The sequence below is a fragment of the Pseudorca crassidens genome, chromosome 20 (assembly GCF_039906515.1).
Source record: "Pseudorca crassidens isolate mPseCra1 chromosome 20, mPseCra1.hap1, whole genome shotgun sequence".
In the NCBI taxonomy this organism is placed as follows: domain Eukaryota; kingdom Metazoa; phylum Chordata; class Mammalia; order Artiodactyla; family Delphinidae; genus Pseudorca; species Pseudorca crassidens.
In genome coordinates, this window is record NC_090315.1 from 4,861,347 (window position 1) to 4,871,754 (window position 10,408).

The 10,408-nt window shown below is 63.2% G+C and overlaps 2 protein-coding genes across 4 annotated transcripts; one reads left to right on the forward strand and one right to left on the reverse strand.

The window, feature by feature from the left end:
* Window positions 1-138: 138 nt before the first annotated feature.
* Window positions 139-6,533, reverse strand: TMEM190 (transmembrane protein 190). 3 transcript variants are annotated; one of them, XM_067719302.1, is made up of 5 exons: window positions 3,352-6,533; window positions 2,037-2,072; window positions 1,317-1,442; window positions 1,152-1,236; window positions 514-1,061 (listed from the first exon to the last, which is right to left on the reverse strand). In XM_067719302.1, exons 1-5 carry the CDS (start codon window positions 3,353-3,355, stop codon window positions 863-865), a joined length of 450 nt encoding a protein of 149 aa, XP_067575403.1. In that variant the 5' UTR covers window positions 3,356-6,533; the 3' UTR covers window positions 514-862. The 3 variants fall into 3 exon arrangements, with proteins under 3 accessions (XP_067575402.1, XP_067575403.1, XP_067575405.1); XM_067719301.1 differs by lacking the exon at window positions 3,352-6,533 and having other exon boundaries at window positions 139-1,061; window positions 2,037-3,345; XM_067719304.1 differs by lacking the exon at window positions 2,037-2,072.
* A 52-nt stretch (window positions 6,534-6,585) lies between these two features.
* IL11 (interleukin 11) lies at window positions 6,586-10,279 on the forward strand. Its single transcript, XM_067719189.1, has 5 exons — window positions 6,586-6,759; window positions 7,950-8,122; window positions 8,292-8,378; window positions 8,503-8,664; window positions 9,650-10,279. Exons 1-5 carry the CDS (start codon window positions 6,753-6,755, stop codon window positions 9,818-9,820), a joined length of 600 nt encoding a protein of 199 aa, XP_067575290.1. The 5' UTR covers window positions 6,586-6,752; the 3' UTR covers window positions 9,821-10,279.
* Window positions 10,280-10,408: the final 129 nt, after the last annotated feature.

The following is a 10,408-nucleotide window of genomic DNA, read 5'->3' on the forward strand; positions in this document are numbered from 1 at the left end:
GCCCTTGGGGACCTAGGAGCCTAGCTTCACGCTGTCGCCTCATGGAGGGGGACAGGAGTGGGGGGCAAGGATCTCAAGCCCAGACCCACCCCCTGAGTCCAGACCTCCCTCAGCCCAGGTTCCTCTGTTAGTTTGAGGTCCCCAGAGATGCAGACAGAGGGATGAAGACTTGCAAGATATTTGTTGGGAACATACTTATGGAGGGTAGGTTGGAGTAGCTCTGTTACCTGAGAAAGGAGGGGCGGAGGAAAGAGGACTGAGCACGATGAGTCTTCAACTGTAATGAAGTTCCAGGAAAATTTCCGTGCCACCACTAGGGAGTCTGAGAGCTATAGCCGTCCGGCGTTCGTGGGAAGCAAGGCAAATGCCTGCTGGCCCAAGGGCGGCAGGATCCCAAGGGCAGGCAGCAGAGGCTGTCAGGCAGCGGCAGAAGGACAGCTGAGGGGCACGGTGGTCCATGTCCCCCCAGCCCAGCTGCAGCCCCAGCCCAGGCCACCCACAACTCACCCCAAGCCCCTCAGTCCAGACCCCCCATAATCACAGCCCAGGACCTACACTCAACTCAGGACCCCCATCAGCTCAGGCCTCCCCCGATCAGCCCAAGTCCCTCTCAGCTCGGATCCTCCCCACTTACCCCTGGACCCCAGATGCCCGTCAGCTCACACCCTCCATGATCACAGCCCAGGCACCCCCCAAAACACACACACACACACACACTCTCTCTCTCTCTCTCTCTCTGCCTCCGGGTCTTATCCGTCCCCTGCTTCATGTTTCTCAGAAAAGAGACCATGCATCTCTGCTATATCTGTATTGAGGGATCCCTCCAGGGGTGCCCCTAATCTTCCTCCTCCCCTGCTTCCGTTTATTCGCCCCCTTCCGTGCCCTCCTCATCAGTGCCCCCTGAGATGTCCAGGGCCCCCTCTGTGGGCATGCTGCCAATGGATGCCATCTTCTTTTCGCTCGGTGTCCGGTCCTTGGGTAACAGAGAGACGGTCTGGGACAGGTTGCACTTGCCCTTCATGAACCACGGCAGCCGCAGCATATCCCGTCGCTTGGCCCACCTGGCAGGGAGGGGACACCCTCAGCTGTGCCGTCCACCTGGCCCCGCCCGCCAGGGCAGGGGAGCCCCCCCGAGCCCCGACCCCACTCACCAGAACAGGCAGATGCTGGAGATCAGGAAGAGGAGGCCTCCGCACATCCAGCCGAGTGCCCACATGTGCTTCCTCTGCATGTTTTCTGCACAAAGCAGGGAGCCATGAGACCGAGGGGTCCCTGCCACCAGCCCCCCCCAGGGGCCCCGGCTCCCCGGCACACACCATCCGGCCGCTGGTGGTAGCAGACCCCGTTGCGGTAGCAGCATCGTAGACGCAGACAGAGATTCGGGTTCTCAATTGCCACCTGGCCCCCACAGCTCTCCCGTTCCCAGACATCTCCCTCACAGCCTGGGGACCAACGCGAGAAGCAGCTTCCTCACAGAGCCTGACCCCAAACCAGGCTCTGGGGCTGCCGGCCTAGTGCTTACTTCGTGCTGGACCCTGGACTCCAGGCCCCCAGCCCCTCCCCACTCAGACCCAGGGGTCCGGGCCCCCAGCCCCTCCCCCCTCAGACCCAGGGGTCCAGGCCCCCAGCTCCTCCTTCCTCAGACCCAGCGATCCGGGTGCCCAGGCCCTCCTCCCTCAGACCCAGGGGTCCAGCCCCCAGACCCCTCCTCCCTCAGACCCAGGGGTCCGGGCCCCCAGCCCCTCCTTCCTCAGACCCAGGGGTCCAGGCCCCCAGCCCCTCCTCCCTCAGACCCCGGGGTCTGGGTCCCCAGCCCCTCCTCACTCAGACCCAGGGGTCCGGGTCCCCAGCCCCTCCTCCCTCAGACCCAGGGGTCCAGGTCCCCAGCCCCTCCTCCCTCAGACCCAGGAGCCAGGCCCCCAGGCCCTCCTCCCTCAGACCAGGGGTCCAGACCCCAGCCCCTCCTCCCTTTAGACCCAAGAGTCTAGTCTGGGCTCCTTATCCCCAGGGGACCCAGGGTTTCCTCCACTGCTCACTCCATGGATAGAAGAATCCCTGGATTCCATTCCCATCTGTGAAAGAAAAGAGCGGTGTTGGGAGGCTGTATGGAGGGTGAGGAGGGCCTCTGCTCAGCTCTCTGACCCTCTCATCAGCCCCCTCACCTACTGAGCCCTGCATTAGCAGGAAGAGGCCCAAAGCAGGGATCCCAGACCCCACCATGTCGCCTCCCCAGAGTCCTGGGGCCTCTGTGGGGAGAGACCTTGAAGGCCATCACCCCAGCAACCGGCTCGCCCCACCCGCCTGCCCGGCTGGCCCCCAAAATTCTAAGTTCTATTTCTAGGGAGCCCCCTTAGCAATTGGGAAGAAAGAAGGGGGGGTCACACTGGCCTGGTCACACCTGGTTGCTAGGGAGTTGCTTCCTTAGCAACCAGGTGGAAGGGGCCTTGTGGGTGGGATGGGGCCCTGGCATTAGAAAAGCCTCCTTAGCAACCTGCGTAGAAAGCAGGTGGGAGTCTAAGAAGTCTCCTCCCAGCCAACCAGGGGACCCAAGGAGTGGGCACCCCGAGACCTTCTTGCCAGGGAATCCCTCTGCTTAGTGAACATTCCTGAAAGGCAGCTCCAGGTGACCCAAAGGTTCCTGAGACCTGGTTGCCAGGGAGTCTTCACCCTAGCAACCAGGGGCAGGGGGCCTGAGGCCCAGAAGACCTCACTGAGCCCCATTGTTAGGGAGGCCCCCTAGCAACCAGGAGACCTAAGAGGGCGATGAGAAAATGGGGGTCAGGCCATAGGCCAGAGCTCTTGCTCCAGAGTCCCCTGGTCCCAAAGGCATCCAGGCCTCCTGATGGGGAGGGCCAGGATCCGAGAGGTCTGAGGCCCCAGGTGGTGGAGAGGGGACTAATGGGAAGGGAGCCCCTTCTAGCTCGGTCTGTTTCCCCCTCTGCAAACAGGGAAATGGGTCCGACTGGGATCCCCAAGCTTCTGGTTTGGTCCACCCCAGTGGTGGGGGAGGAGGTCAACTTGGGGGCTGGGGTGGGAACATGATCCCTCACTCTCCCCTGAACCTCCACTCAGCTTTCCAGCCAGTGAGGAGGGGACTCAGCTCTCCTGGGGCGGTGTGTCTTTGTGCCCAGATCCTGAGTCTGAGGGAAGAGGGGCTGGGGGTCTGGACACTTGGATCAGAGGGAAGAGAGCATTTGGGGTCAGGACTCCCAGGTCTGAGGGAGGAGGGGCTGGGCATCTGGACCCCGGGGTCTGAGGGAGGAGGGGGAAGGGGACTAGGTCTGAGGGCAGCTGTCCAGGAGTCCAGACCCCATTTCTCAAGAAGCCCTTTGAGGCTGCCTCCCGTCCTACCCATCTCCCGTAAACATCCTGGTGGGTGCTGAGTGGGCCCAGGGTTGCCTTCGTCAGAGATGACACAGGTCCGAGGGGCTCGGCAGGGGGCCGGGGGTGGGGGTCAGAGGGGTTGTGGGGCTGAGGCCGGGCAGCTGCTGACCGTTTCCTGTGTCAACATCATCTGGACCCACTTCCCAATTCCCGGGATTCCTCAGGGATCAAGGAGGGGGTGGGGGGGCGGGGCCGCAGGGCCCTGGACCGCGGCTTGGGGCTGGGGGGGCCGCCGTCACGGCCCTCACCACTAATGACAGGTTTGGGCCGCCTCTGCGGCCCGCCTGCCCCGTCACCCCCCAGGGGCCAGACAGGACCCCCCAGGGACAGACAGACGGACACACACAGACTCGGACCTGCTGACCTCACACCAGCCAGCTCCACCTCACCCAGGGGCCAGCACATGAGCAAGGACCCCCTGGGGTCCCCCGTCATATCCCAGTGGCATCTCCCCCCACGGCTGTCACCCCTCAGAGTCTCAGCTCCGTGTCACCCTCAGTCTTTGTCTCTGAACCCCTGAGCTTGTCTCTGCGTCTGTATGGGTCACAATTTTTTTTTTTTTTGCATCTCTGTCTCTCACTCTGGCCTCTGTGCTCCTGTCTCTTTCTGTTTGTCACAGTCATCTCCTGTCATTGTTTGTGAGTCTCCTACCCTGCCTCTCCATCTCTTTACTCGTGTCTCTGTCTTTGTCTCTCCTTCTTGCTCTCCTTTCCACAGAAGTAGTCTGAGTGTCCCCAACCCTGGGGAAGACCCAGGAGTCCTGAGTAACCCCCACCCTCCTGTCCTACACCCACCGGCCTCCTGCTGCCACAGTGAGGAAAGATGACCCCGCATCCCCGGGGTGAGAGGGCCAAAGCAGGCCGAGGGGACTGTCACTAGTCGGGGACTGATGACCCATGCCTAGACCCCTGACCTTCCCCAACAGAGCACTCCCCAAATTGCAGAATGGCCACAAGTTTTCTCTACCTTTCTTGAAACAAGGGTTTCGGACCTGGACACCTGCCACTTGGCTCTGAGGGAGGAGGGGGCTGAGAGCTGGACCCCTGGATCTGAGGAAGTAGGCGGCTGGGGGTCTGGACTCCTGAGTCTGAGGGAGGAGGCGCTGGGCTCTTGGACTCCTAGGTTAAAGCAATGGGGTTGGGGCCGGCAGCCCCAGTTCCCCCGGAGGTGGAAGGGGCTGCCATCACCAGATCCCTACTGTGGCTCTCAGGCTGGCCCCAGGCTCAGTCCCCCATCCCCTCAGGCCAGTCCATCTCCCAGACTGGTGGCCTGAGTCACCTTGGCTGGCCCCACCGGTCTTGGGGGGGGGCTACGTCAGTTCTCCCCTCACTGACGCAGCCTTGGGCCCCCCCACGCTGACTCAGCCGGAAACAGGCCCCCTGAGGGGCGGAGACCCAGTGGTCAGAGGCCTGGGTCCCAGCATGAGTAGGGGCTGGGGAGGGCCCCTGGGGGGCCCTGGCAGGGGTGGCCATGACAGAGAGGCAGAGGGAGCTCTTACCTGAGGCGATGAGGTCATGTCCCACCATGGGGGGGCTGTGACCTCACCTCCCTGGGGACCTGAGCAGTTGCCCCCCCAAGTGGTGGGGGATGGGAGGGGGAGGACTTCAGCCAGCATTCATCCTCAGAGCCCCCCTGCCAGCTCAGCAGTCTCAGGGGCGGGGAGGGGGAGGGGTGTCTGCGGGGAGACCTTTGGAAGTCCTTGTCACCTTCTGTCTTCTCACTACCCTCCACCCTTCTCTGCCACCCTTATCCTGGGGGTTGGGGTGCTCCTGGGGACTTGGGTTCCTGTCATGGTCCCTCACTCTTCTGCCGTGAATCCCCGGGGCCACCTCTGCTCCATGTGCCTGGTACTCCCTGTGTGCGTCTGTGTTGGCACCACCGTCCCCCTGAGTCTGTGTCTCCCACCCCTGCTCCCACCCCTCTCCGCATCTCCACCTCTCCACCTCTCCGCGTGGTGTCCTCCCTGCCATGTCCTGGTCTCCAGCTCCCCCCACCCATCCCAGCTGCTCTCTCCGTGTCTCACCATCTCCATCTCTCCCAGGGGCTCCCTCTTTTCCTCCGTCTCCCTGGATATGTTAATAAAAATCAACGGTGAGAACAGCAATAGTTCGCATTTACTGAGAGCTGGTTGTGTGCTTTACAGGCGTGAACTCACTGTATCCTCACACAGGCTTTTGGGAGGGGGTCGTGCCCGGGGTATCCCTATTTCACAGATGGAGAAACCAAGGCACAGTGAGGTGAAGCCATGTGTCCGAGGTCTCACCTCTACTGGGTGCCTCGATGCCTCTTTCTCTTGGTCCCTGTCTCTCTGCCTCTGGTCCTCTCTCAACATGTTCCAACGTGTCTCTTGGAGAAAGGCCCCCCCTCTCTCAGTCCCCACTGCTGTGTCCTCGTCATCTCAGCATCGGCATCTCTCAGAGGATCTCTGCCCCTTGGGACTTCTCCATCTCTGTCACCCTGCCTTGTGTATCTCTTTTCTGCCGCCTGCCTCCCCTCTTTCTGGCATGCCTGTCTCTGTCCCTTTTCCTTTTGGGGGTCTCTCTGGGTCTCTCCAGACGTCTCCTGCTGTTTTCATCGTGCCCCTCAAACCTCACTTTGCTCTCCTGTTTCTCTGCCTCTGCAGCGTGTCTCCTTGGCTGTCTCCATCTCTGCACCTCAGACTCTCCACCTCTGTCCCATGTCCCCATTTCTCTGTGTGTCTCTACCTCCTTGCCTGGGTCTCGGCCTCTCCATCTCTCTCTGTCCCTGGGAGTCTCTCTCTGTCTCACCTCCAACCCCCCAGGCCTGCGTCTTGTGGTCCCGTTGCCACCTCTACCCCATCCGCATCACCCCCTGCCTCTCCATCTCTCTGCCTGTCCTGGTCCAGCCGGACCCCCACCCTGCAGCCAGGCCCCAGCTCTTGAGCTGCGCGTGTCTGCCCCGGCGGCGGCGGCGGCGGCGGCCGGCCGAGGAGGTGGAGGGAGGGGACGCCAATGACCTCACCAGCCCCTCTCCGACCACCCCCCCTTTCCCTTTTCAACTTTTCCAACTTTTCCTTCCGTGCCCTCCTCCGAGCGCGGCGGCGTGAGCCCTGCGAGGCAGCCGGCTCCGTCGGAATGGAAAAGGCAGGCAGGGAGGGTGAGTCAGGATGTGTCAGGCCGCCCTCCCCTGCCGCCTGCCCCCCGCCCGCCCGCCCCGGCCCCCTATATAACCCCCCAGGCGCACACACTCCCTCACTGCCGCGGCCCTCGCTGCTCACACGCACATGCCTCCCCTCCCCAGGCCGAGGCCCAGCTGACCCCCAGGGCTCCCACGGCAGCGGACAGGGAAGGGTTAAAGGCCCCCAGCCCCCTGCCCCCTGCCCTGGGGAACCCCTGCCCTGTGGGGACATGAACAGTAAGTTGGTTCAAGCTCCTGGAGGGGGGACAGGGAGGAAGGAGGGAGGGACCGTCGGCGGGAAGGGTGGGGAGCAGACAGACAGCGGAATCGGACCGAGAGACGGAGGAGAGCGAGGGAGCAATGGGGAGGCGGAGACGGAGCGAGCGGGAAGGAGATTCAGAGAAAGCAGGAGGCCTAGAGAAGGGACGGGCAGAGCGAGACATGAAAGGACGGATCAGAGACGCGGAGACACCGGCAGGGCAGCGCGAGGCAGAGAGAAATGGAGACTCACAGAGACAGACGAAGGCCAGGGGGTGATCCCAAAGGGCCCGGGACCCCCAGGGAGTCAGCGGGGACCGAGAGACGCAGACTCCCAGGGACCTCAACAGAGAGGCTCCGGGAGGGAAACTGAGGCAGAGAGGCCAAGGAGGTGAGAGCAAGCCCAGAACACCGACCCCAGCTACGGGGAGGAAAGACAGAGGGAGACACAGGGGTGCAGACAGAAACAGGAGAGCCAGACGGATGCGGACGGACAGGCGGACAGACCGCGGCCTGGGAGGGCCCAGGGGGCGGGCTGGGGGTGTGCTGCGGGAGCGAGGCGGCCCGGGGGTCGCTGATTGGCTGGCGGGCGGGGTGGGCGGGGCCGCTGGGGGATGGGCGGCCGCGGAGGGAGCGGGCCGGAGCCCCCGCGCTGAGCACCGCCGGGTCCCTCTCTCCCCGCCGTGAGCCCGGCGCGCCCGCGTCTCTGCCTCTCTCCGCCCAGGTGTGCTGTGGGGTATCCCCGGCGCTGCGGCCCGGCCTTCCGCGGTCCACTCTGGTGGCGCCTACGCGGGGGTCTCTCGGGGAGGGGTCAAGGCACCCGGACCTCTGTCCAGGTCTCCTTCCCCTGCTCTCAGTCCGGTTCGGGCTCCTGAGCCTCGGGAGGGGGCAGGTTCTGGCCTGTGTCTCCCCCCTCCTGCCCCGCCCCGGGGCCCAGATTCCGGCGTCCGGGGGCGGACGGGAGACGCCCGGCCCGTCTACCCGCCCCGGGGCGCGTCTGCTCCGACGGGCGGGGCGACCAGAGCCAGAGAGGGAGAGGGAAACCCGCCCAGGCCCTGCGACGTGCCCTGGGCGCTCCGCCCTGGGACTCAGGACCCCCACCTCAGCCCCTCCTCCCTCAGACCCCCCGGTCGGACCTGAGCCTCCTTTCTGTCCTCTCCCTCCCTCAGGTGTTTGCTGCCTGGTCCTGGTCGCGCTGAGCCTGTGGCCAGGTAGAGCTGCTGCCCCGGGGCCACCTCCTGGCCCCCCACGGGCCTCCCCAGACCCTCGGGCTGAGCTGGACAGCGCCGTCCTCCTGACCCGCTCTCTCCTGGCGGACACTCGGCAGCTGGCCGCACAGCTGGTAGGAGAGCCTGGAGGGGATGGGCTGGGGCCAAGACCGAGAACGGGGAGGGCGTCTGGGCTACCACGGTGGCAGAGACGGGGGAGAAAGGAGTCCGGGGCTCGTGGTGGGGGATGAAGCGACCCCCGGAGCTGGGCAGGGTCCCTCTCACGGCTTCTTTCCCCCCAAGAGAGACAAATTCCCAGCTGACGGAGACCACAACCTGGATTCCCTCCCCACCTTGGCCATGAGTGCGGGGGCGCTGGGAGCCCTGCAGGTAAGGGCAGGGGATGGGTCAAAGGTGGGAGTTGGGCGGTGAAGGGGGTGCAGGGGGTTAGGGGCTGGAGTGGGCAGGTGCCAGGTGCTCCTTGACGCCACCCCCCACTCCGCCCGTCCCCCAGCTCCCGGGAGTGCTGACACGGCTGCGGGCAGACCTGTTCTCCTACCTGAGGCATGTGCAGTGGCTGCGCCGGGCAGGAGGCCCTTCCCTGCGGACCCTGGAGCCCGATCTAGGCGCCCTGCAGGCCCGGTTGGACCGGCTGCTGCGCCGGCTGCAGCTCCTGGTACGATCACCTGGCTCTGAGACCCCAGGACCCCAGACCCCAGGCCTACTCCGAGACCCTCACCCTGTGTCCCTGAGACCCCAGACTCCAAAATCCTGCCTGGAAACTCTAAACTCTCACCCTGAGACTCGGAAACCCCATGGTCTTGTGACTCCAAGACTCCCATCCTGAAGCCCTGAGGTTTGAGAATCCAAACCCTCACCCCAAGACCTGGAGACCCCGGTCCCAAAACAGGAGGAATCCAGACCCCAAGCCCAGGATATTCTGAGCCTCCAGAGCCTGAGACCCACCCATATCCTGGCCCCGAGATCCTGACACATCAAGACCCCAGACCCTCAGATGATGCACTGTGACTTAAAGCCAGACTGCAGACCCTGGCTCTGCAGACCTCAGATCTCAAGGACTTGGACCCTGAGATCTCAGACTAGAAGACCCCAGACCCTGAGCCCTGGGTCCCCAAGAGCTCAGATCTAGGCTGTGAGCCCTAAAGACCCCAAGACCCTGACTTTTAAAACCCCAGACTCAAGACCCTGAGATTGTAAGACTTCAGACCCCGGTTCCTGGTCCTGGTGACCCCAAAGACCCTGGAACTCAAATTCCAACTCTCAGCTCTGAGACCCCAGACTTGAGACCCCACCTCTCACACATGAGTCCCTGAGCTTGATCCTACAATGAGACCCCACATCTAAGACCTCGGCCCCAGGATCCTGGCCCTGCTGCTACAGACCTCACCTCCAGCCCTCTGAACTTGGCCCTAGAACCCCAGACTTAAGACCCCCACCTTTTGGCCCCAGCCTGAATTTTCTGAACCCAACGTCCTGAAGAACTCCCAACCCAGACACCCCACCTCACAGGCCAGAGACACAGTGGAAATATGCAAGCTGGACCTCCCCAACCCTGATTCAGTACGGGCTCCAAATTCCCGCTTCCCCGGACCCTAACTGCACCCCTGGCCTGACGTTAACCCTCTGTCCTCTCCTGACAGATGTCCCGCCTGGCCCTGCCCCAGGCCTCCCCAGACCCACCGGCACCCGCCCTGGCTCCCCCGGCCTCACCCTGGGGAGGCGTCCGGGCGGCCCATGCCATCCTTGGGGGGCTGCACCTGACGCTCGACTGGGCTGTGCGGGGCTTGCTACTGCTGAAGACTCGGCTGTGACCCGCCACGCGCCACCGAGAGCCACCAGCGCCCTTCAAAGCCAGACCTTATTTATTTATTTATTTCGGGACTGGGGGCGTGGCAGCCAGAGGACTCCGCCCTCACCATTGTCTCCCTCTAGTTAGAGAGGATCCCTCCAGGAGACCTGGGCATGGGGGCATCTGTGCCTTATTTATACTTATTTATTTAAGGGGGTGGGTGGGAGGCAGGTGGACTCGGGGGTCCCTGAGGAGGAGGGAACTGGGGTCCCGGATTCTTGGATCTCTAAGAAGTCTGGCCACAGTGTCTCCCTGACCCCCACCCCTCTCGGCTTGGGCAGGAGCATCTATTATTTATTAAACAATTACTTTCTGTGTTGGGGTGGGGAGGGAGGGGAAAAGGAGGCCTGGGTTTTTGTTCAAAAATGTGAGAACCTTTGTGAGATAGAGAAGAGGGAATTAAATTTGTCATACACATCCACTTAGAGGTGATTTCTCTGGGGGCCAGGGGCTGGATGCTGGGGTCCTTGGGGGGCCCTCCGTGGACAGGGAAGTAGAGGAACCATCAGTCCCCCAGAGACTGTGAGTTCTTAGTCTCACAGTCAGTAAA

Bases quoted from the DNA above. Each gene is read 5' to 3' on its own strand.
- TMEM190 (XM_067719301.1), bottom strand. From the start codon at position 2,220: ATGGTGGGGTCTGGGATCCCTGCTTTGGGCCTCTTCCTGCTAATGCAG. The intron at 1,443-2,036 runs GTGAGCAGTGGA...GTTGGTCCCCAG, and splicing joins GGGATTCTTCTATCCATGGA to GCTGTGAGGGAGATGTCTGG. The intron at 1,062-1,151 runs GTGAGTGGGGTC...CCTCCCTGCCAG, and splicing joins TCCAGCATCTGCCTGTTCTG to GTGGGCCAAGCGACGGGATA.
- IL11 (XM_067719189.1), top strand. The intron at 8,123-8,291 runs GTAGGAGAGCCT...TTTCCCCCCAAG, and splicing joins GGCAGCTGGCCGCACAGCTG to AGAGACAAATTCCCAGCTGA. The intron at 8,665-9,649 runs GTACGATCACCT...CTCTCCTGACAG, and splicing joins TGCGCCGGCTGCAGCTCCTG to ATGTCCCGCCTGGCCCTGCC.